The 24171-nt window shown below is 57.1% G+C and overlaps 1 protein-coding gene across 1 annotated transcript in view; it reads right to left on the bottom strand.

The window, feature by feature from the left end:
• Window positions 1–383: 383 nt before the first annotated feature.
• TMEM132C (transmembrane protein 132C) overlaps window positions 384–24171 on the bottom strand; it is a 195727-nt gene continuing 171939 nt past the window's right edge. The window contains exons 6-9 of the mRNA XM_040619422.1: window positions 9049–9254; window positions 7976–8249; window positions 6623–6814; window positions 384–1577 (exon numbers count right to left, since the gene is read on the bottom strand). Of these exons, the coding sequence (XP_040475356.1) occupies window positions 384–1577; window positions 6623–6814; window positions 7976–8249; window positions 9049–9254 (1866 nt within the window). The remainder of the gene's footprint in view (window positions 1578–6622; window positions 6815–7975; window positions 8250–9048; window positions 9255–24171) is intronic.

Below are 24171 nucleotides of genomic sequence, written 5' to 3'. Positions count from 1 at the left end.
CTGCCTCCCGGGGCTGACGGATCGAGGCCATCTTCCCAAGGGGACACCGAACCAACACGGAAACTGTCCCTCAGCAGGCCCTCGCTGTAGGTTTTGCTCCTTTCTTAGAAATATAAAGAGATGATCACTTCTGTCTTTTTATTTGTCTTTTTGCATTTTTTAACAAATAATTTTTGGTAGCTTGTCTGTGTTCTATTTTGACTCATAAAATCACCTTCCGAAGGTGGCCTCGTGTGCAGGCCAGCATCTCGGTCGGACACCCGCCCAGTTTGCTCCGCTGACTCCGGGGACTCTGCCGTCCCCGGCTGCTACAATCCCTCGCTGCAAGAGACGCCAGCTCAGACCTGCTCCGGAACCGAGTGAGGCGCGGGTGCCCCAGGGGCCTACGCCTGGTCCTGGAATTTCTCCAGGTAGTTTCTGAGCTCCTCGGGGGCGCCCGCGGCCACGTCCTGGCACACCCACTTGATGTCCTCGCCACCGCCGCCCAGGATGGAGTTCACGGTGGGGCAGCCGTCGTCCGGTGGGATGGTGGTGAAGGTGGTGAACTTCACCTTCTTCCTCTTGGAGGTGGGCGAGTGCAGGGGCTCGAGCTTCGGGTCCCTGGCCGGCCTGGCCGCCGAGTCCGGCCGGTGCACCTGGCCCTGCACGTGCTGCCGGGCGCCGCCGTTGAGCAGCAGACGGCTGCTCTCCTCGCTGCCGCCGGGCGCGTGGTCCAGGACGGTCGTGTGCTCGTCCTGCGGCGGCGAGCCCTCGCCCGCGTGCTCCAGGAGCTCGGCCTCGTTGCCCAGCCACACCCAGTCGTGCGAGTGGGTCACGGAGGCCTGGCCTTCCAGGGGCACCTGCTTGTGCCGGTACTTGAGGGCGAAGGTGGCGCAGTTGATGAGGAAGACGAGGATGGCCAAGCAGAAGACGCCCAGTAGCGCGTACATGCCGATCTCCAGGTCGCTCAGGCCCCGGGGCGTCTGCACCAGGTCGCTGGCGCCCAGCCCGCCCCCCGCCCGGGGCGGGTCCACCTGGGCCGGGAAGTTGGTGAAGTCCAGGGGGATGTTCTGCAGCTGGCTCTCCCCGGACGGCCTGCCCGCGTCCGGCCGGCTGCTCTTTACCACCCGGTTGTCCAGCAGCGGCCTGGCCGTGGTGCCGCCTCTCCGGAGGGCCCCTTCCTCACGCTCCGCGGAGGAACTGCCGTGGAAGGGCCCCTCGGGCTCCTGGCCCTTCTGCCGGCGGTCGCTGGCGTGGTTCTTGATCTCGGCCTCGTCGCCGTCCCCACCCCCGCCGGGGCTAGAGTCAGCGTCGTTCTGGCCAAACTTGACCCTGACGCTGCCCACGCCCACGGCCAGGACGCTCTTGCGTTTGGACTTTTGGCAGGCCTCCGCGATGGTCATGTCCACTCGGACCAGTGGTCCCTGGCCTTCCCCTTCAGCCGTCACCACCGGCCACCGGGGAGAGCGGGCCTGGGGGATGGACACGACGGCCTCGTCCAGGGAGGTGGCCGTCAGGGTGAAGTCCTTGGTGTCGTAGATGTCCAGGGGTGTCACCGAGCCATCGCTGAGCTGAAGCCAAGTGCTGACCACCGCTTCCTGCAGGGAGAGAGGCCATTAGGAGGGCACCTCTTCAGAAACTGCCCGCCCTCCCGGAACAGAACCCAGCGAATCAGGATCTGGACTGAGATACAGACCTGGCGCTGATGAATCTGGGGAGAAAACATGCAGGTTTGATATCAAGATCAATCACTGTGACTGAAATAACAATAAATGTAGACTGGTGACGTGGTCAGCATCATACTTACCGGGGACACGCACAGGGACACCTGACTGAGACCCCCCCCCCCCGGGATCTCTTGACAAAGACACCGAGTCTCGGCGCTCCCTGCTGCCCACTGCTGCCCCCGCCTCCTCTCACCAGGGTTCAGCCTCTCACCATGTCTGGATTGGCCGCGGTAACCTCCCTAATTCAGCATCCTCCCTCACACCTGCAAAGTCCAGTCCCTGTGCAAGGTGACACACACCCAGGTTCTGGGAGCCGGGACGCGGCCACCTGTGGCACCAGGCCTCCTGGGAACCCACCACGGTGCTCAGTGCCGTCCGTGCACAGGCTCCCTTGACCCTCACGGCACCCCAGGGCAGATGCTGTGACCATCACTGCTTCTCATTCTGCAGGTGAGGCGACCGGATTGCGGGGAGAAGGAGGAGCCCGTCCGAGCTCGCCCAGGCAAGTGGCGGAGCTGGGGTTTGAGCCCAGCCCTCCTGCTCGAGTCCGGACCACCGCGGCTGCCCTGCCTCCTGGCGGCCGGTGGCTCTGAGGTCACTGTGCGGACCTGGGGCTGAAGGAGACGATTTTGATGTGTCTGGAATTCTCCCCTGTTGTCTCAGACCAGGATTTAGTGAGGTGTGTTAGGAGCCCGTGGAGAGGATAGCCGGAGCCCGAGGGGGAAGAAGGGTCACCTGCGGGCGCTGGCCGCGGTGTGCGGGCCGCTAAGTCTGTGTGGCCCTGAGTGTGCTTGTGATGCTTACTTGGGGGAGTGTGTGATGCGTACCTGGGGAGCTCTGGCAGGGGAGAGGGAAGGGGGTAGGAGGCCGGGAGGGGAGGGGTGGGCACCGACCACTACAGGGGCCCAGGCTAACCTCTGTGGGACAGTCCGCTGGGGCTTGTGGGGGAGGTGCAAGGAGCAGAGTGGACAAGGTTTGTGAGATCGGTCAGAGCTGACGGAGCCCCAGGGGTCTGTTCTGGGTGAAGATCCAGGGTTTCCCCTGGTCCCAGGTTCCGGGCATAGACGACAAAGGGCCAAGAATTCAATACGAGTTGTGAAGTAAATACACGGATCTGCTCTTTCTCCTGGTCCTTTCGTTTTCGTTTTTGTTTGTTTGTTTGTTTTGTTTTAAACAATCCTTCTGGGCCTCCGTTTCCCCGACTGAAAGTGGCGGTGTGAACACCTTGACCACAGGGTCTGAGAGAGACATCTTCGTGGCTTGGCTAGGGTCTACCCCTCTTTTCTGGCAGGGACTGGAACACCAGCTTTGGGGAACCCGGTCTTCCCCACTCAGGGTCTGCGCATGGGGTGGGCTGGACCGGCCCCTCCAGGTCCACAGCTGGGCATGGGACCGTCCACAGTGATTGGCTCGGGAAGGGGCTCGGGATGGAAACCAGCCGATGGGATGGGATCCCTGGGCTTTGGCTGGACCCACAGAGGAGAAGTTTGCATTCCCTGGGGCTGCCGAGTTGGGGTGCAAGGCTACAGTGGTAGTGGCCTGCAACTTAGGGGGGATCTCCTGGAACAGAGGGTCAGCACAGGGGAAAGAAGAGTTATGGGATGGAGAGAGAGGGGGAGGGAGACTGTCTAAAGAGCACGTTCCAACAACAAAGGAGACGGGCTGTGGAGCAACCATTTAAAAACTAGGTAAAAATACCCACAAAAAAGCAATGCAAATTCCTGGGACTCGGAAAGGAAGAGGGAACGCATACCAGAGGGGTGCCTGCAGACAGCTGCTACCGAGGGGGCCTGAGGGCAGGTGTCAGAGCTGCTGAGAAGGCTTGCCAGCCAGTGGCGGGGTGCTGATGCCCACCCAGGGACTGTCAGATGGGGATGCATAAAGCCAGGACCGCCGAGGGGGGATGAGGAAATCCTCCCCACTGGGCCGGAAACAGCAATGCTGCTTATCTGTGCTCTGAGCACAGCTGGGAAAATGTGTCCCCTGGAAATCCAAACCCCATCGCTTCCCCACACCTGGGTGTGGGGTCTGCAGTTACGTGACCTGTGTGGCGCATAGCCTCCAGCAAAGAGCGGCCCGTGCAAATGCGGGATTGCAAAGAATTCCCATCAGGAGCAAAGAGAGGCAGCCACAGCTCGAGAGACACTCTGATAAGACGAAATGACACTCCCGAGAGGGAGGGCTTTACCATGACAGGAAACCGTAAACAATTCACGCTGCTCAGCAGACCAAGGATTTTGGTTACTAGAACAACTGAAAAAGGTGATAAAATAAGATACAGCAGCAATAACAACAAAACAGCCCAAACTGAAATAAAACAGTTGATGGGACGTGGATGGAGAGGAGGGCTGAGCAGAAAAAGAACAGGACGGTGTGGAAAGAACCACCTAGAACTTCCAGAAACAAAAACATGCTCTGGTGGAAATCCATCACCCACCGGCTGGTTTGCAAAGCAGAGTAGACACATCTGGGGAGAGAGGCAGTGTCTGGGGAGACAGAGCCAGGGGATGTACCCAAAATCCAACCACAGGATGAAACATACAGAAGACAACTTGAAGGAAACGAGGGACAGGATGAGAATGACCAAGAGTTTCTGGTGACAAGTTGCAGAAGGGAACCAACGGGGCAAGTCAGTGTTCGAAGACATCGTGGCTGGACATTTCCCAGAATCGAGAGCAATAGTGGATAATGAGAGCGAAGCTTTCTGGGGACACTGAGCCGCGGGATCTAGCCTGACCTGAAGATACCAACCCCCGGGCATGAACTGATCAATGCCGACGTCTGCTCGGGCCAGCTTGGGTTGGGTCTCTGTCACTCGTAACTGAAAGCGCAGACCAATGCCGGTGCCGGTGGCCTGAGAGGGAAGAGTGAGACTGCTCATGGAATCTGGGGAGGGCATGGCGCTTGCTGGTGGTGCCTGCCCACTCAGCTTTCAAGGGTCACTCTGTAAGATGGTTTTGCCTGAGGGCATTCTCTGGCCACTGGAACCCATGCCTGTAGCCAGAAGTGCCAAGGAATTAACACCCTGCAAAGGCAGCCCTCAACCCGCTTCCTTGCCCCTGGTCAATGCTGTTTCCCCAGCAGACGCAGGCTCCAGGAGCCACAGTGGGGGCCGAGCGGGAGACACACTCTACTGACTGTCCTCCATCCCCGGGAGCACTTCCCGACTCCCCTACGGGGGCTCCCTTCACATTTGAACAGGAATCCTCGTGCCGGGCTCAGCTTCTGGGGGAATCAAAGGTGAGACAGGCAACATGGCTTAGTAATTTTGCTTCCCACCCTTGTCCCCTCTGTGCATGTCCATCGGCAAGACCCCCTTCTAGCGCCCAGATGGGATGCATGAATGCCGGGGGATTCCTCCCTTCACTTCTCCATCCTGGCTTCTCTGGAACATATGAGGCACAGGGGAGGTATAGGCTGCTGCCCTCGTGTTTACAGGCGTAAAAATCTTTCAGCTTTTGTATCTCAGGGTTGAAGTATCAAGAACAAGGTGCTAGCCTTCCACACGCCGAGGGCTGACATAAAAACACAGTTCACACGGTCTGCGAGTTCATCCTGGCTGACTTTCCACCCTGAACTAATTTTTCTTCACAAACTCGAGACGGAGAAAGAACTTCACATAGAGCAAGCCCCCTGAATGGCAGACGATCTGAATTAAGCCCTCGGAACACCACGGGCTTGCGGAAATCCATCCCCGTCAACCCTGCTGTGTGATTGAGAGTAAGTCCCTCCATTAGCTCCTTACAGTGAGGCGGGAACACAGGGCTCTCTCGGCAGAAGCCAATGCATTTCCCCAAAGATGAAAAATTCTGAATGACTTAAAATAACACATGCCCAGGAATGATTTAGAGCTCCATCCTTTCAAGAGTCGTGTCTGCAAATCGAATGAACTACATCCATAAACCGCCCCCGAGCCAGTGCTGGGACCTCCAATTACCAGGAGCCGATGAAGACAGATGGGAGACATTGCCCAGGGACTGGGGGCTCTGCCCCACGCCAGCGAGGCTGCCACGCCAATCAGCCCTAATGAATCACCCCTTCTCGGCAAAGAGCTCCAAGCTCCCTGCTTCGTCTCCCCACTCTTCTCCTCTCCCCTTACTTTGCTGTTGAGGAAGTAGAAACAGCACGCCCCCGGGAGAGGTGAGACGGAAGCCAGCAACGGGGCCGACACGGGTGGGCATGTGTTCCAGGTCCCTCCCACGCATGCTCCGAGGCACAGTCAGGGAGCAGCTGCACGATTTCTAGAATGACACACCCTCGTCTTTGGAACCCAGGACCGTAAGGAGATGCCGCTCCCACGATGATGGTCTGGTGTGCGGCACGGTTGACCTGAAGAGAGGGACATCCGCCTGGATGGTCTGGGTGAGCCCAGTGTAGTCACAGGGGCCTCTGAAAGCGGGAGATTGGTCTAGCTGGAGGCAGAGGGGAGCTTAGAGAGGGAAAGCGTGGAAGGCCTCCATGCACCTTGCTGGTTTTGAAGATAATGTGGGTGTGGGAAGTGAGAAGGAACACGAGTGGCCTTAGGGAGCCCAGCGAGGCCCCCAGGGGGCAGCCAGCAAAGAAAGCGACACCTGTCACAGAACTGCAGAGAGATGGACGAGCAGGGAGGCCGATTAGTCCCCAGAACGCTGGCTGACTCTTTGCTCTCAGCCTTGGGTGCCCCAAGCCCAACGGGCTCCCGAGCCAGAGCTCAGCTTGTAAGTGGGTGTTGCTTTAAGCCACTAATTTGTCACTGCGGTTCATGGCAGAGCCCAGGACTGGGACGACGCTGTCCTGTGGGTTTTCACAGCCTCCGTCACCGTGCTCTGGAACGTGGTGCAGCTGCTCTGACCCGTCCCTCCCTCCCCCCGCCCTCTTGTCGAGTCAGGCACAGCGACTGCCCTGCCCCTCTCCACCCCTGCCCTCGAGGCCCCTACCTGTTTGGGGGTCCGCAGCAGCTCCTCAGCTGTGGCCACTGCGGTGATGGCCTTGCTGTTCTCCGTGCTGGGATGGAGGGTGACAGACAGCCCAGCCATGAGCTGGATGGCCAAGTCCGTCACTGCTACCTTGTCATCTAACACGGTTACCGTCTTCTCTGCCAGGATGGAGTCGGACAGTGGGGACAACACCTGTAGGATTGGCAGGACAGAATATTGCCAGATGCGGGAATCTCCCCCAGCAATACTTCCACCTCGCCCTGGGCCTGGGTCCAGGATGCCAGGCAAAGGAGTCACACGCCTTCTTAGTATAGATACACCAGCCCTTACCATGCCTCTTTGCAAGAATCAGACAAAGCCACCCTTCCCCAAGACACTTTAGCTCTGTCTGTTGTAAAATTGCAATAAATGTTCAAATCCATTCTATTTTTAGAAGGAAATGACCCCTCCCATGTTGATGAGGCACTCTTGTACACTGCACAACCTGGTTAACCGCACATGACCATCCTGACTGGGCTCCTGAAAAGTCGCACACAAGTTGACTTTGTGCAACCTGAATCACATTAAAATGAACTACGGAGCTAACGGGTAAGAACTGAACTACAAATAGTCTACTGCCCCCTCCCCGGACCCCCGGCACAATGTATCCTCTGCTGAAACATTACTTTTGGCCGCATCTCCTAAACCAGATGTCGCCCGTGAGATCTCCAAATGAAATGATGGAAACATCCCTATTGTTACCACATATGGTTGTGGTCTCAGGATCCAAAGGGATACCCCAGAAGGTGCAGTCAGTGGGGCAGAACTGGAGGGGTTTTGGAAAAGGCCCACCGCTCCCTGCCATCTGATCTGAGATCCTACCATGCTATGCATTTCCTTGAGCAGAAGGCTAGGAGGCCTTTGGAGAGAGTGCGTTGGAAGAGTCCGCGGCAGAACGACTAGGGCTGAAAGGGAAGGAGGGAGGCACCTCCCCAGCCCCGGGCAGGAGCAGCACGGAGGGAAGCGGGAGGTGGCTTCTGAGACGTTTAGGAGGTATAAATGCGGGTGGCGGGATGAAGTGTGGGGAGTCGGAGGCAGGACGGGGAGTGCCGGGAGGTGTCGGGAATGGAGGACGCAGGAGTGGAGAGAGGGGACACACGGGGTGCTGAGGCCCTGTGGCCACCAGCCTCTCAATTCTGTTTGTAAGGAGATTGGGACTCATAGAGCTGGTCCAGGCTCACCTTCTGGTGTCCAGGATGCCACACTGGGGGCCAGGAATTGGGCACAATGACCCACCCTTCCTGCGAGCCTCCCGCCACAGCCGGCATGGTATCTGCTGCCGAGCAGGCAGAAATCCGGGCTCTGGCTCCCTACCTGGATGGTGGTCATGCCGACCTCCCGCCCGACCAGGATCCTGCTGTCCTGGAGGGTGGCCACGTGGGGTTCCTCCAGCTTCATGAAGTCTGCAACCAGGTGGGTGACGTCGACCTGCCAGTCGGGGCCGAGCAGGTGGCTGAGCTGGCCCCATGGGCCGGCGCCCTCGGCCACGAACTGGGTGAGGACGCGCACGGTGGCATGCTGGTACTGCAGGGCACAGCCGCGGCCACGCCGCTCCTCCTCGTCCTCGTCCTCACTCTCTCGCGTGGGTCTGGGGAACGAGGAGAAGCTCTCAGTTCCCAGGAATGGGTTCAAAGATGCGCCGGAGTCACACGCCAGACAGGCAGGGGGCTGCCTTCGCCACCAAGGGATGCATCCCAGGCGGGAGCCTCGGGAGCCCGCGGGAGCGCCGGTTCCACCATGGGTGGCACCGAGGCCCAGGCGTCTCTTTCTAGGAGACGTTCATTGGCGAAGGACTTAAGAGCTAACACTGACGGAGTCTACACTGTCCAGTCCATAAGTAGCTGACAGCCACGTGTGCCTGTTTACCATTTAATTTAAATGAGCAAGAATTAAATCAGTGATCACACAAGCTGTATTCCAAGCACTCCCCAACCACACGTGCTAGTGGCTGCCATTGTGGACAGCGTGATTCTAGAACATTCCACCACTGCAGCAAGGTCTATTGAACAGAGCTGTACCGTGCTCTTGAGATGGGCCCTTCTAGGCTCCCCACGAATGGACTCTTCATCTCAGAACATTATAAGGCAAAACTGTGGCTCATGTGTAGAAAAATGTATCACTTCTGTCGCTTCGTTCTGGGGGCCCCTTTCAGGCCTGTCTGCGAGAAGCCCAGGTGCAGCACGCACACAGTCTGGGGTTGATGTGGACCGTGCCGCTGTTCAGCCTCCTGCCTGGCTGGTTATCCCGGGCCTTGGTGAGCCTGGAGAGAATGTAATCATGCGATCATACCAGCACCTACCACATGCTGGCCCTGTCCTGGCTCCTGCAGTGTGGTCAGTAAACCGTTGTTACCATGGCCCTGCTGCATCTCCCTATCCCCGGCTCACCTCTTACTGGCCACAATGGGGACCCTCCAGCCTTTGATCTGGCTCAGCTCTGTGTCAGAGACCTCAATCTGCAGGGGCAGCCGGGGCACCCACACGGTGATGTGCAGGGAGGCGCTCAGGTGCTGGTAGGTGAAGTTCACCACTGCATCCACCTTGCCCTTCATCTCTTTGCCATTGACAAAGACATAGTCACAGTGGTCAGACACCTGCAAAGACAGAAAGGGGGAAGAAGTCACCGGGCCCTGCAGACTACTTTTCTTCCATTTGTCTTTTTCTCTAGCAAAGCACACATGCTTCATTTTGGATCCTCTCAATGCAGAGCCTGAGACAAGGATTCTGTGCTCCTGGTCTACTTGGGAGAGGGGCTCAGGAGTAGAGTAAGGAGACGGAGAAAGAGGATGAGTCAATAGAAAGTCACATCTTTTTTTTTTTTCCTTGCTGTGGATAAGTTTCTCTGGAACCTCCTGAAAGCCTACAAAATTGTCCCGCTGAAGGATAAGAGGTAGGAATATTACCTACAGGCTCCCATCTCTCACCAGCCCCGTGTGTTAACCCCCTGGCATTTCCAGGCTGACACACTAACCCACGGCCCCTGAGAAGACCCTGGGACAGAAAACAGTAGTAGCTTAACGTGGAATGTGGCCCAATCCCAAAGTGAGCTGCAGCCGAGCCTGAACTCTCGGTGGGCGCCAGAGGCACCTGCTCCCCTGGCTGATGCCTGCTCACAAGATGAGCTGCACCCCAAGCACCCTCCCAGGATCTGAAGGGTTTGTGCTACCTTCTTCCTCTGCAGCCTGACTCACCGATCTCTGATGATACCCGCTCCTGACAGTCTGAGACACCGAGCCTCTGCACACGAGGCTCCCTTTGCCTAAGAACACCCTTTCTTCCCTACTGGCCTGGCCAGACACCTCCCCGGCCCCCGGGATCCTTTATATATTTGTATTGTAACTGCTTAGCCTGTGAACGGCCGTATCACATTAGGGACTCCCAATCTATGTCCCCTCCCCCTGTGTTTCTCCCTCTGCTTTTCCCATTCCCACCACATCATTGCCTCAGGAAAGGGCTGAGACAGAGCACAAAGCAAGACAAACACACAGAAAATAAAATAAAAGCCTGCAAGCATCAAGATTTTGTGTTCCAAAGTCTAAAACCTTAGGGAGGGGAATCTGCACGCAGCGCGATGGACATTCTCACGTGGCAAACAAGCGGCAGGAAGATGCCTGTGTCCCTGGGACCGGCTGGAAGGGGCTCCATGGACAGGGACAGGACCATATCCAAGGTAACTCTGACTGGCAACGGATGCCCTAGGGACTGTAAGCAGAACATTGGAAGACTGGAAACCCCCCTCTCCCAAGGCCTTGGCAATACTTACGTCTTTTGAAAATTAGACTGGGATTATGCTCTGTAGCCTTAATGAATTGAAAATTGAGACTAGAAATCAACTTGTGTTTTCAAGAAATGACATGACTCTCTTGCGTATTCAAGTTGATCAAATGCGATTTATACTGGCCCCATGTGTCCAGATCAACCACCAAACTTTGAAATCCTTGAAGGAAAGAAGTACATCTTTTTAAATCTTTGATCTCTTGGTTCCACACAGCAGGTGTTCATGAAGCAGAAGGTTAGCAGAGCAGATCCTGAACGGACAGGTCGATGTGTGGATGTATTTATGGATGGATGGGCGGATGGATGGATGGATGGATGGATGGGCGGATGGATGGATGGATGGATGGATGGATGGATGGACGGGTGGACGGGTGGGTGGACGGGTGGATGGACGGGTGGACGGGTGGGTGGACGGACGGATGGACGGATGGACGGGTGGATGGATGGGTGGATGGGTGGACGGGTGGACGGACAGATGGACGGACGGGTGGATGGGTGGGTGGATGGATGGGTGGATGGATGGATGGGTGGATGGATGGGTGGGTGGGTGGATGGGTGGGTGGGTGAGTGGATGGATGGATGGATGGATGGATGGATGGATGGATGTGTGGATGGATGGATGGATAGATAGATGTTTGGGTGTGTGGATGGGTGGGTGGGGGGATAGATGGATGAATGGGTGGATAGATGAATGGATGAATGTACGTATGAGTGGATGGCTGGGTTGAAGGATGAGTGGACAGGTGGATGGGTGAATGAAGAGAACCCTTTCTTCATGGGGATGCCTGCTTCAGGACAACCAAACAAGGATCTTGGGGTGAGGGGAGATGTGGTTAGAAACAGATACATGACGGAGCCAAGAGCAGTGGAAATGCAAGACATTTACTTGAAGGCTTCCAGAAAGTTCTCAAGCAGTTTTTCCTAACCTTTTTGGGGCCACTGACTCCTTTGAGAACACATGTCAAGCTAATTCTTGCTACGGAAATGCATATACATACAGTTTTGCACAACATTTTGGGGTTAATGAAGTCACACATGGACTCCTCATGTAGCACTTACCACACTAGGGCTACAATCACCAATTTGCTTATCTGTCTCTTGTCAGGACTGTGTACTCTCAAAGGAGCAGTGTCTCCTTCTGGGGGTCTGTGGACCCAGTTAAATCACATCGATGCTGAGCAATGAACTCGTGTGGTCACCCTCTCTTTCCCCAGCTTCTGGAACTATGGATGGCTACTCTGGGCCCAGTTTTCATCTCTAGCCCTTGCTTCTGTTTGAAGGACAGCTGGTGAGGGCTGGGCAGAGAGAATTTCCTCCATCTGCTGGGGACAGTGGCAGGAGCAGCTGGGAGGGGAACACATGGATGGATCTTCTCACTCATGGTCAAGAGTGGTTTAAAAATGTTTACCTACTGATTAAGGGTGGAAACCAATTTTAGTTGCTGTCCCAGACTTGCCATTAGCATGTAAACACTGTCCTGGATCTGGGCAGGCATTAGCATAATAGCCCAGCAAGAGTTATATCAGTAATCGCTTCTTTAATCAATGTTGTAATTTACAGACCATTGACTTTGCTCATTTATTACCTTCTGAGCTCTGGTGGGAGGGAACCTGGCTCCTCCAGAATATATAAATAATTAAGAAGAACGCCAAGGGTATGAAGTTGCAGTGCATGATAGAGCCATTGTCACTGCTATTCCTGAAGGTGTCATAAATGTCTGGGGAAGTCTCGGGATGCATTAATCATCTCCTAAGTGGCTAGAAGTGAGAACCACAATATCACAAAATGAGTTGGCTTATCTGCAAAATAAGAACCGAAAACCCCACAGGAATCTCTTTAGTCCCTTGGCTTCGTTTCTGGGACTCTCTTTCATCTGTCATGGTGGGTGGGCTGCCCACTGAGAAAGCTGCCCACTGGCTTCTGCCCACTCGGGCATTTAAACCATGCACTCCAAACACATGGTGGCCACTGACCCAGCCACTGATGCCTGCTCTCAGGACCTGGAGGGGCCAGGGTGGGTCTGGTTGAGTGGCACTCGGTCAGTTGACATCTTCTGTTGTCATTGGGGCCGTGGCGACTTCCTGACGACATCACCCACACCCTTCCTGTGGGGAACCGCTTGGGGACCACTTTCATGGGGGAGGGCAAAGCCATCTGCTGGTCAACCATTGACATCCAATGTGACTTCTGAACCAAGCAGGTTCCAAACTTAACAGAAAATCTGAGAGGGAGTTCACAGCACAGACTATTGGACCCACCCCTGGAGTCTCCAATTGAGCAGGTCTGGGTGGGGCCCCCACAACTGCATTTCTAACAAGGTCCCAGCTGATGCTGATGGTCCAGGTCTGGGACCACTTGGAGACTCACTCCTTGAAATAATGCAATCCCCCTTGCTCTGTTTCCATGTAATCTTCTATGTCCCGTCTTAGTCCATTCCGGCTGGTATAACGGAATATGGCAGTCTGGGGGCTTAAAGAGCAGTTGTTTCTCACAGCTCTGGAGGCTGAAAGCCCCAGATGAGGATGCCCACAGATCGGTGTCTGGTGAGGGTCCGTCCCATCTCTCAGATGCCACCTTCTCCCCGTGTCCTCACGCGGTGGAATGCTGAGGCATCTCTCGGGACTGTGTTCTAAGGTCACTAATCCCATCCACGAGGGCTCTACCCTCGTGACCCAGTCACCTCCCAAAGCCCCACCTCCTTATACCATGTTGCAGGTTAGGGTCTCAACCTAGGAATTGGGGCGGGGTGGGGTGGACACAGACATCCAGCCCATAACACATTCCTTCCATGACTATGATCATTCAGTTATGATGCTTTAAATCACCTCTGTGCCCATGAGTCCCAGAATCCTGCCTCCAGAGCCCAATGGCTTATTCAACATCTCCACCTGGATCTCTAATTAGTACTTCAAACTTATTATATTTGGAAATCAAACTCCTGGCATAGTTGTTTCATGTGTGTGAGGGTTTTTTTTGTTTTTGTTTTTGTTTTTGCCACTTAGGAGCCTGGGGGGCGGGAAATAAAAATTAAATTCAGACACACAAAAAATCAGATTTGCATTCCTTGTACTCTTGAGTTCGTGGCCTTGCTCTCTTCACACGAAATGCTGCGTGGTCTCACGCAGCAGCAATGCCTTCTTGTAGAACATCTGCAATGTGCTTTCCTCTTTTCGGTCCTTTCTGGAGCTCTGGGCAGCCATAGTGGTCCCAGTAGAAGAGGCAGCTGGGGAGCTGGGGCTCCGGAGGTGGGGGCGGGCTTGCCCGCGGTGGGGAGGCGGGTGAGGCTCGCACCTGCTGATGGCGGCTGCAGATGGTGGATTTGCCGGACGGCTTGGACGGTTATCGTCCCAGGCAGCATCCTGATACTGGGGCCTTGGAAGTCATCCTTTGTGCCACGCGGTGTTGGGGTCATCTCCGTTCCTGCTGGCAGGTGAGCAGGGAAAGGAAGGGGCCGAGAGAGGCTGCTGGCCGGCGAGTCCGGGAGGGTCACATCTGCATCCTCTCCACTGGCGGCCCTGGCCACCTGTCTCCTGGCCCATCCCAAACGAGCCCGCTCGGACGGGCTGGATCAGTCCAAGTCTGGGCAGGAAACAGACCTGCATGTCACCCGGAGGAGAGTATGACAAAGGCATGCTGTATAATGGTGCGGGCAGGGCTACGGGAAACCAGCAGGAGATGGCACAGCACGCCAGACAGACATGGGGAGAGGGGTGAAGCGCGTTCTCCAAATTCCACGTCTACGTGGAACCTCAGACCAGGAGCTGGTTTGGAAATAGGGTCTTTGCAGACGTCATCAGCTGAGACGAGGTCATACCAGCTCGGAGTGGGCCGCAGAGGACTGGTGTCCTCAGAGGAGGAGAAGAGGGTGAAGAGGCAAGTGGCTGGAGAGTGATGCGGGGACACCGGCAGAGACGGAGAGGTGCGGCCACATGCCAGGGAACAGCAAGGGCTGCGGCCACCGGGAGCTGGCAGACACAAGGCAGGGACCCGCTCTGCGCACACCCCGATTTCAGACTGCTGGCCTCCGTGCGGGGGGAGAATAGTGCTGCTTTAAGCCGCCCGGTCTGTGGCCATGCGTTACAGCAGCCCTGGGACACCGGGGAAGCCCAGCTGAGGGGTGGCTACCGGAACCCAGCATGGGCGCTGCCCCGTCTGAGACGCCTGCCTCCAGGAGCCGTGACCTTGGGGGAGGGTGCAGCCGCTGTCAACCTGCAAGCTTGCAGGAAGGGGCCCCGGGGGTGAACAAACTGCTGCCCCCGCCCCCCACCCGTCTGCTGGAGCCTCCCACAGCCTCAGCCCGCGGGGAAACCGGGGATGGCCACGCCTGGTAAAGCGATCGCAAAGGTCAACCTCCCAGAGTGGGAGGAGGAGGTAGAGGGATCTGAAAGGACGAGTAGGAATTTCCAACCCAGAAACCTCTTCTCAACATTTTCCCATCTTCTTAACCTGGGGCTAGCGTGGAGAACTTCGTGTGAATCACAGAACCCTTTTCAACTCTGGCAAAATCCTTAGAGAAGACCAGCTCTTCCCTGATGTGTGCTGGGATCTCTCCGTGCACCTTCCAGGCATCCCTGCCTTGTTGCCTGTGCCCCCGCTGGTCCTCCTGCAGCAGGACCTTTGCACCTGCTGTTTCCTCTGCCTGATGGCACCTCCTCCCCCACTTGCCTGTGCGGTTTATTCCTCATCTCCAGTAGGTCTTCAACAGAAGACCAACCGGGGGCCATTGTGTCCCCCAGGGGACATTTGACAAACCTTGGAGATCTTCTTGGTTGTCAGCACTAGGGGAGGGGCTGTCACAGCTGGGAGATGTGCAAATGACATCTGGTGCTGCCGCACAGGACGGCCCCCAGCAAAGATCAGCAGAGCCCAAATGCCAGTGGTGCCACGGCTGAGAAACGCTGCCTTACCCACACGTGCGCTCCCCAGGGGCCCTTTCTCCGACATCTGTATTCAGATCGCAACTCCAGACCCCTCCCTTGCTTTATTCTTCTCGTTTATCATGTATTACCCTCTCATACGCTATGCATTTTACCTATTTATTGTGGTTATCGTTTGTGCTCTCTTCCTAGAACATAAACTCTAGGATGACAAAGCTTTTTGACGGCTTTGTTCAGCGTTCAGTGTTTTTTCTGTGCCTAAAATAGTACCTGGTGCTCAGGCACAGGGCCACACTTCCTGCCAGCGGGGCCACTCGGGGCTACCAGGTCCCACATTGCCCCACTGTGCACAGTGCACACATAGGTGTACACACACACAGGTGCACACACGCACAGGTGCAGACACAGGTGTAGACACAGGTGTGCATATGCACAGGTGCACACACGTACAGGTGCACACAGGTGCACAAAAACGAGGCATACACACAGGCGCACACGCACAGGTGCAGACACAGGTGTGCTTATGCACACGTACAGGTGCACACACAAGTGCACATGAGGAGGCAGGATTTCACCGGCGATCCCACGCTCCATAACAGCAGCAGCAAACGTTTGCTGAGCGTTTACACTGAGCCAGGAGCCATTTTGAGAGGGTCGCATGGTTGATCTCACTGAAGTCTCACCAAGAACACACGAGGGAAGGTACTTTATCTTTCAAATCCCAACCATATTTCAAGTGAGGAATCAAAGGCACAGAGAGGTGATGTAACTCGCCCAACATCACACAGCAGGTAGTCAGTGAGCCACACAGAGAGTCGACCCCTAACCTCTGCTCTCAACCCTGATGCCCACCGGCTCTGTGATGATGGAGCTGTTTGGTTTTGATCCCTGCCTCATTCCTACTGCAGGCAGACTCTATTTCCCCTTCCTGCCGTGGACCTGGCCCCGTGACGAGCTTTGGCCAGCAGTATGTGAACAGAAGGGACAGCTGGCCAGTCCCAGCTCAGGGTTTAGAGGTTCTGCGTGTTTCGGGCGGGCTTTGTGTGCTCGGCCAGGAGAGGCTCTTCCCCAAAGTCGCTGCTACCTCTCCACCACCCTGGAACGAGACCCATGGAGCCCGTCTAAGCCCCCCGTGTGGTGAGGGGTCCACCCCAGCTGAGCCCACACACCACCGGATGGCCTGCAAATGCAGAAGCAAGAATATGTGATCTCTGGTTAAAACAAGTGGACGTCGGGCCATTTGTTAACGGGGCACAGCTGCTAAGTGCTTGGTTGCAGGTGCACCCACCCGTCACTCTCAGGGGCTTCCATGCTCCCTCCTCCCTTGTCCCCGCTCCAGTCCCCCCCTCTTATCCTTCTGTCTCTCCTCCTCAGGAGGCCGAGTGACCACTGGAGGTCTGGGAGGAAGAGAAGACGGGGAGCCTGGCTCCCAGGTTTGGGAAGGACACAGTGGATTCGGGAAGCGTCTGTGGAGCGCTCCTCGTCCTGGAGCAGCGGCGTTCACTTGGACCCAGCTTTGGGATTTGACCCCTTTTCTGTCTCCGACGACCTTCGGCCAATGCGGCTTGTGCGTGCTGGCAGCCTTCCCCCACGGCGGCCGCAGGGAAGCTTCACATTTCCTGGACGCCAGGCTCCCTCGTCGCTGAAGGGGTCACAGTGGCTGCTCGGACATCACAGGGAGACAACCACAAGGGCCAGGCAGGGCCTGGGCCAGCCAGTGTTTCTGAGGCGAGGTCTGCACGCCTCCCTTCTTTTCCCTCCTGCCCCTCACCGCCGAGGCCAAACGGAACTCCCACGGCCCCGGAAATCTGTTCAGCGATAACTCGCAGTTTATCCAGCTGACCATGAGGAATGCGCCGAGACTCGGACACGCCGCATGCTCGGCTCAGGAATCCGGTCCTTATAGAGGGGGCTATGCTGAGCCAGGCCTGGATGGGCGGGGCCGGGCAGGGAGGGGAGCGGAGGCCAGGAGGCCAGAGGGAGAGACGCCGGGAGGGGAGGTTGGGATGGGAGGCGGGGAGGCCGCGCTGGGATGCTGGCCAGGGCGCTCGGCCACGGAAGAGAAGGGGAGTGCCCGTGTGGCCTCTGCGTGTGGCAGGGAGCCGACCTGCGGACACCACCCGGCCCTAAACTGTGCCTCCTTTATCCACCGACCGAGGGCTCCTTCTTTCAGCAAACACTCCCTGGGCCCCTGCTCCATTCCAGGCTTGTGTCCAGGTGCTGGAGACAGGAAGTGAGAGGCACGAGGCTCCTCTCGGGAGGTTACATTTCGGGAGAACGACCGCAGATGAGAACAAGCCGACGAGGAAAGAGCCATGAGCAGCACAGGCCACGAGCAACACGAACGAAGGACCCTCACCCGAGGACGGGAGCAGAGCAGACTCTCCGGGAGGTGACGTTTGCTCGGATCCTCCCTGGCGGGGAGGTGAGAGCCCTGTGGGGTCTGGGGGAGGAAGGTCCCAGGAAGAGGGAATCGACAGGAAGAGCTAGCTAGCATTTATGCAGTGTCTGCTGTATGCTAGATTCTGTGCGGAGCCCACAGACTTCCAGGTGCGGGCACTGGGGCACAGAGAGGTTGAACAACTTGTCCAAGGTCACACAGCAAGTAGCACTCGGACTCGGACGTGACAGCAGTGGTTTAGCTCCAGAAAGCCTCCTCTTTTTTTTTTTTTTTAAATGATCTTTGCCAATGTAATTGGTGAAAAGTTATCTCTGTCCTTTCACTTTGGAATAAAAAAGGGCAAAGGATGTAAAGACATTGCTTGAGGTCTGTGATAACGCGGTCTTCTGTGACGTCTCCGTGCCAAGGCACTCACCGACAAGAGACTCATTAAACCTGATTTCCTTCCTTCTCTTTTCGGAAGTCGGCCTCACACCATCATGCACAGTAGCCCGTGTGACTTGGAGAACAGGGTCGCAGCTCCATCCCCTCCATGGACGGTTAGAAGCCACACAGTTTTTTGAAGGGAAAAAAAAGCCTTTGGTATTCTCTGAGAGTTAATGGAGGTACTTTGACGTGTCAAAGTCGTATGCACTGAAGACGTCCGCCTTGATGCTCTGGTACAGGTCCACGGTGTGAGATCGCCGCTGACACGGTTCCCATCGCCTGTGTGCACGCGTGCACGCGGAGAAAGTGGAATTCGGTATCTACCGTCCGAGCAAAGGCCCAGCGCTCAACACGGCCCTTCTGCTGGGCGCAGGCCCCGAGGCAGGGCCGGGCCTGTAGCAGAAGCACAGGGGAGGTGGGGGATCCTCCTTCAGGCTACAGGCTGGGGCGTGTGGGGCGAGGAGACCACGGCATCTCAGATCTGCCAGGATAATTCAAGGAGAAATCCCACAAATGCGGGAATCAGCGCAGCGCCTGGCACACGGCGGGCAGGCAGGTGGGGCCGGGCCGGCGGGCGGGGCGTATGCGGAGGGCCGGGCAGACGGACGCCGTAGCCCAGAAGTCTGTTTTCAGGGGCTCTGGTTATTCCTGCCTTGAGGCGGAGCGTGGAAAGAAGCTTCCAGAGTGACAGCCCTAAACAGATCTGACCTGTCTCTCTGAGTCACTGACACCTTCATCCCCGGGGGGCGATGGGCTCGCTTTCCTCTGGTGACGTCACTTGAGGTCCTGAAGTCCTGGATCCAGGATGATGGGACTGGGTGTCCCATGGCTTCTCTCTGAACCCCCAGGCCTAGCAGAGCTACTGGGAGAGGGGGTGGTCAGCAGCCCCCGCCGCCGACTGAATGCGGTGCTGTCACTCTGTCACTGGGAGCGAGGAGCAGAGGGTATAATCACGGGTCCCCCGGCAGCGAGCACAGAAACAGTCTAGCCACATGATAGACGGGGGCATCTCGGGAGGGGTGTACTGGAGGACCAGGCCCCCCTGGCCATGACCACACCGGTCTCCCCTCTGGGAGCTCGGCGGTCAGAGGGAGCTGGCAGGCCAGCTGGTCCGAGTCTCAAGCAAGTCTGCTCTCTTTATCTGACAGGTGTTTTCCTCTTCTGAGCCGGGATTGCCCCATTCAAACTGTCCACACGCCAGGCGTCCACTTCCTTGCCAATTACCCGCTGGCTTCAACAGCCAACCGCAGGGCCATGTCCTCCAGGGAGAACCAGGGACACAGGCTCTCCTGGACATCCTCCCAGCACAAACCCACCTGCACACCTGTCTTGCCATCAGCATCTCAGCAAGGAGGACCAGAGGAGGCACCATGGTCCCTAAGCTGACACCGTATGGCCATTAGTCATCCCCTAAGAGCTCAGGAGCAGAGCTGCATGGGCGCACATATGAGAGCAAATGGGAGTAACCCGCATTCCAGCTCAGATGCCCCGGACGCCCGTTATTTCTGCTGCCCGACATCTACTCATTTAATTTAGAATAAACAGTTTTCGAAAGATTTTCAGGGGAACCCCCATGGAGCCACATGCTTCCCATGCTCGGTCCACGTGCTTCGGGAGGTCTCGACGCCCGACACATCTCACTGCCCCGGCCCCGGGTCGTGGTCCAGGAGTGGTCACGCAGCTCAGCCTGCCCTATTGACAGCAAGTCCCTGGATTTCCGACGGAGCAAAGGGAGCCTCTCATCTCTGCTGCACTTGAGCCTGAGAAGTTGTGGGCCTCCAGCCTCCAGGGGCCACCACATGGGGGTTCAGAATGACACCTGCACAGGTGAAGCCGAGCTGCCCTAGACCTCCCATGCACAGGACAGTTGCTGCCCTTACTCGTTAAGCCAACTGGAGTCTTCATCGCTCCACAAGCACGTAGTCCCTGACAGAGCCGTCATGGACCCCTGGGAAGGCGGGCGTGCGACGCGGCCTGAGACCAAATCCTTGTCTGCAAACTGATTTCAGCAGAGAGGCCGAAGAGGGACAGGAAGCTCGGGATCTGGCAGGACAGGACGCTAACCCAGACCGGAGCTTCACGAGGCAAGCCAGTTACGTGGCTCCAGTCTGGACCCCCGTACCCCGCACTCCACGGAGCTGGCCGGACATGTCTCGTCACTGCAAAGGCCACTCGCTCCCGGCTGCAGGATTCCCGGGGCTCCTTAGGCGAATCCAGATGGAGCGTCTCTTGGCTCCAGTGAAGTCTGACTCGTAAACAAACGGCCTTATCTTTTGCAAAGGTCTTTTACTAGGACAGTTATTCTTTGTAGCCTAAGACAGAGGGTGAGAGCCATCTGCTCCTTGCTGGCCAGTCCCGGGCATTTGTTTCTGCCACCCAGCTCTGGTTGGAGGGTTGGAGGCTTGGGTCTGCGTTCCCCGTGGAGCTTCCTGCACTGTTGGAAGCGCCCTGTGTTTGTGCCAGCCGGATGGCGGCCACTGGCCACATGCCTCACGAGCACAGCTGTAGCGCTGAAACTTCCACTTTATTTCATTTTAATTAACTTAAATAGCCACACGTGGTAGGTAGCTGCCATACTGCACATGCAGCCTTAGGCAAATCTTAACATCTGGCTGTGAGGAGAGCAGCGCGCTCTCAAACGTGCCCGAGCGCACCAGACGCCACAGACCACACGGGCCCGGCGATCGGGCAGACGTGGGTTTGAATTTCGCTTCTGCCATTTACTGGCTGTGTGGCCTTGGGCAAGTCACTCGACCTCTCTGGACCTCAGTTTCTTTATCTGCAAAATGAACTTGTAATAGTGTTGACCTCAGAGTCACTGGTGTGATCTACTTAAAATCCAAACGAGAATTCCCAGCAGGACCCTGTTGCTCTTAGAGGAAATCAAAAGTCTGATAGTAAACCCGAGGCCTGGGGCTCTCGACATTTGGGCCGGGTGATTCTGTGGGATCAGACGGTCCCGAGCACGGTACGACGTTTAGTGGCCCACGTGGCCTCCAGCCAGCAGATGCCAGCAGCCCCCTCTGTCTGAGTCACTACAACCCCAACGTCTCCGAGCATCACCCCATGTCCCCCTGGGGCACGACCAGCCCAGCGTGAGCACCCCGGTGCTGGGTCTCCCTGGGACGAAAGAGGCGCCAACGTGAACGCACAGTCCTGCCTGCTCTGCGTGCGCCAAGGCTAAAACTCACAGCAGACTTTCCAGGTGAGGGCGAGTATCTCGCAGTTTTGCAGGGGACACAACGGGGGCTGGAGGAAGAATGGGGGCTGGAGGAAGATGACGGCGGGGGGCGTGGGCGTGCACCTGACCCGCCCTCGGAGTCTCTGCTGCAGGATTCTGGCGCTGGGGGAGCCTCTCATGCCTGGAGCGTCCTCACATGGCAGTGGAGACACGGCGGAACGGGGCATGGCTGGGCCTGGTGCCCCGCGTTCCCGGAACTGCTCTGCGGGCCTCGGATTGCTTTTACCCCGTGGCTCTTGGAGATAAAGATGCTGCGCCCAGCGCCCTCGGGCGCGAGGGTGGGGAGCGCACTTCCCTCCCAGGGAAGGTCGGCCCACTCTGCCCCGGCCCGAGGGGCGCCACCCACAGTGGCCCCGGGCCTCACAGACCGACACTTCGGGGCTGCTGGTAAGAGCCCAGCTTCCCAAGGCCTCGGGGCTAGTGGATCAAAGGCACGTTCAGTGAGAGGGAGTTTCGGGCCCACAGGAGCAGCGCCCGGGGGAAACTGAGGCCTCCACCGAGCGAGTTCTGGAAAGAGCACAGGCCCTGTGGGCCCCGGGAGAGCCGGGCAGCCGGTCGCCACATGTGTTCCTGTTAGCTCAGCGCCGGGGACCTTAACCAGGGCTGTGGCCTGGAGGTCAGGCAGGCTGCGCTGGAAATCCCGTCACGATGCTCGAAGTCGTGTCACCCCCAGCCCGTCGTGGGCGGTGCCTCGGCACCTGTGGCCTCAGGAGCTCCCGGGGAAGGCACGGGCAGGCTGCGGCCAGGGTGACTCGGGAGGGTGGGGTGGGGCGCCCCAGCTTCCGCTCCTTAGCATGAGGGGTGCGTGGGGAGCACGGTGCAGACGGGGGTGCACAGTTACGGGGGGCACTGACAGCTGTCACTTCCTGCTAACTGGCCCACTGTGTCCTCTTCGGAGACCGCTCCATCCAGAGGGCCCCTCGCCCCTCTCAGCATGGCCCCCCACGCCCTGACCTTCATCACCACCTGTCATCCTCACGTGTTCGTCTCCGTCTGCCCCTCTCCATCACCGCGATGCCTGATTCCGTGTGTTTTACTTATGGCTGAGGCCCCGGTACTGGAACAGTGCCCAGGAAATCACCAACATACACCTTCTGGAATGTACCAGCATGTGATTCAACGTATGCTGTGAAGATACCGTGACTTTGTGAACCCAGAGAGCTCGGCATGACCCCAGGCCCCATCGTCAGCTGTAGGACGCGTCATTCTCCCGAAGATGCTGGCGTGTGGACAGATGGGGACAGCAACCACTCCGTGGGGTCACGGGGGCCCTGGAGCTGCTCGTCCACCTCACGTGTCCCCTCCCCGAGGCCTTTGTCCCGGGGATGCTGCTCTTCCTCCTCCTGGATGGACATCTACACAGACGCTCATGGAGCTCCCAGGGCCCCCCACTCACATCCGATGCCGGCAGAGCAGTCCCCTCGCCACCCACTGCTTCCCTTTCCCAGATGCCCGCCGGTCAGGGACACGCGAGAGGAGGGAACAGGCGGAGCAGTGTAAAAGCCGTGGCCCGTCTCTGCCACACACACCGGCACAACCCACCCTTCTCTGTGTGTTTGGTCTGTGTGCGTGATCCCACCCACGGGGTGAGGGGCATAGAATTGAGGGGGCAGGTCCACACTGATCCCTGCGGGCTGACAGGGGGGCTGCAGGGGTGTGTGTGTGTGTAGATTTGACAGTTATAAAATTGTGGTAAAAGAAGTTTGTGTTTCGTGATCCCATTTTTTAAAAATTATTTTTCTATATATGGATGTGCACTGATGTGTCAAGAGAGATGTGTAAGAAATGATCACCGAGCTGTTTTAATGAGAGACCACATACTGTATGATTCCATTTCTATGAAATGTCCAAAAAAGGCAAATCTTCAGAGACAGAAGGTAAATTAGTGGTTGCCCAGGGCTGGGGGTGGGGATGGGCATTAACGGCAAACGGGGTGACAAAAATATTCTAAAATTGGGTCACGGTGATGGTTACCCAGCCCAGGAAGCTTTCTAAAACACCACTGACCGGTACACACGAAATAAGTTGCAACTCTAATTATTTAGCAACAGCGTGCTTGGCAGAGAGAGGATGCCGGTCAGTGCTCCGCCCGCAGCCCCGTCTTACCTCGAGGGCTGTCGAGGGATTCCCTGAGCTGGCCAGGGTCAGAGTTAAGTCCTTTCTATGTTTGGCTACTAGGTCACGTCCTTTTCTTGATTGATAACACTTGGCAACCCTCACAACCGCCTTCTGAACTAGGGACTGTGACCGCCCCCACTTTCCGAAGGAGCCTGGGCTGGGGAGAGGATGTACGGATTGCCCAACACTGCAGAGCTCGGAACGGTGAGGCCAGGAAGGTTTTGGAAGAAACCCTCCATGGTTCTCTTGCACTCCTTACAAACAAAGCCTCGACTGCCTTTGTCTGAATGGTCTTTTCAAGGACACCATCTAGCGAGCAGCTTCGGAAGGCAGAGGTAAGGTCCCCTTGAAGAGCGCAGAGCAGGCACGCTCGTGGACAAGCTTCTCCAGGGAGAAGGACGGGCAGGCTTTCTGCCTCAGTCCATCGGCTATTCTGACCATGTGGCTCGAAGGCGCACGGCTCCCCCCGCGTGGGAGACCGGACGTCCCAGATCAAGGTCCCAGCCTGGTCCGGTCTGTGGTCGTTACTCAGGACTCAGGCCCCGAAGCCCAGTGCTCTTCTCATAACCCAGCCTGCGTGTGCAGGGGTCCCTAGCATGGCCCCTGGCTCGGCCCCGTGGGGAGAAGAGCTCAGGCATCTGGGGCAGGAGGCGCAGAAACCCTGGCCGCCC

This window comes from Ursus maritimus, unplaced genomic scaffold (assembly GCF_017311325.1).
Source record: "Ursus maritimus isolate PB19 unplaced genomic scaffold, ASM1731132v1 scaffold_33, whole genome shotgun sequence".
Classification (NCBI taxonomy): Eukaryota; Metazoa; Chordata; class Mammalia; order Carnivora; family Ursidae; genus Ursus; species Ursus maritimus.
This window is presented reverse-complemented; position numbering and strand designations above follow the sequence as displayed.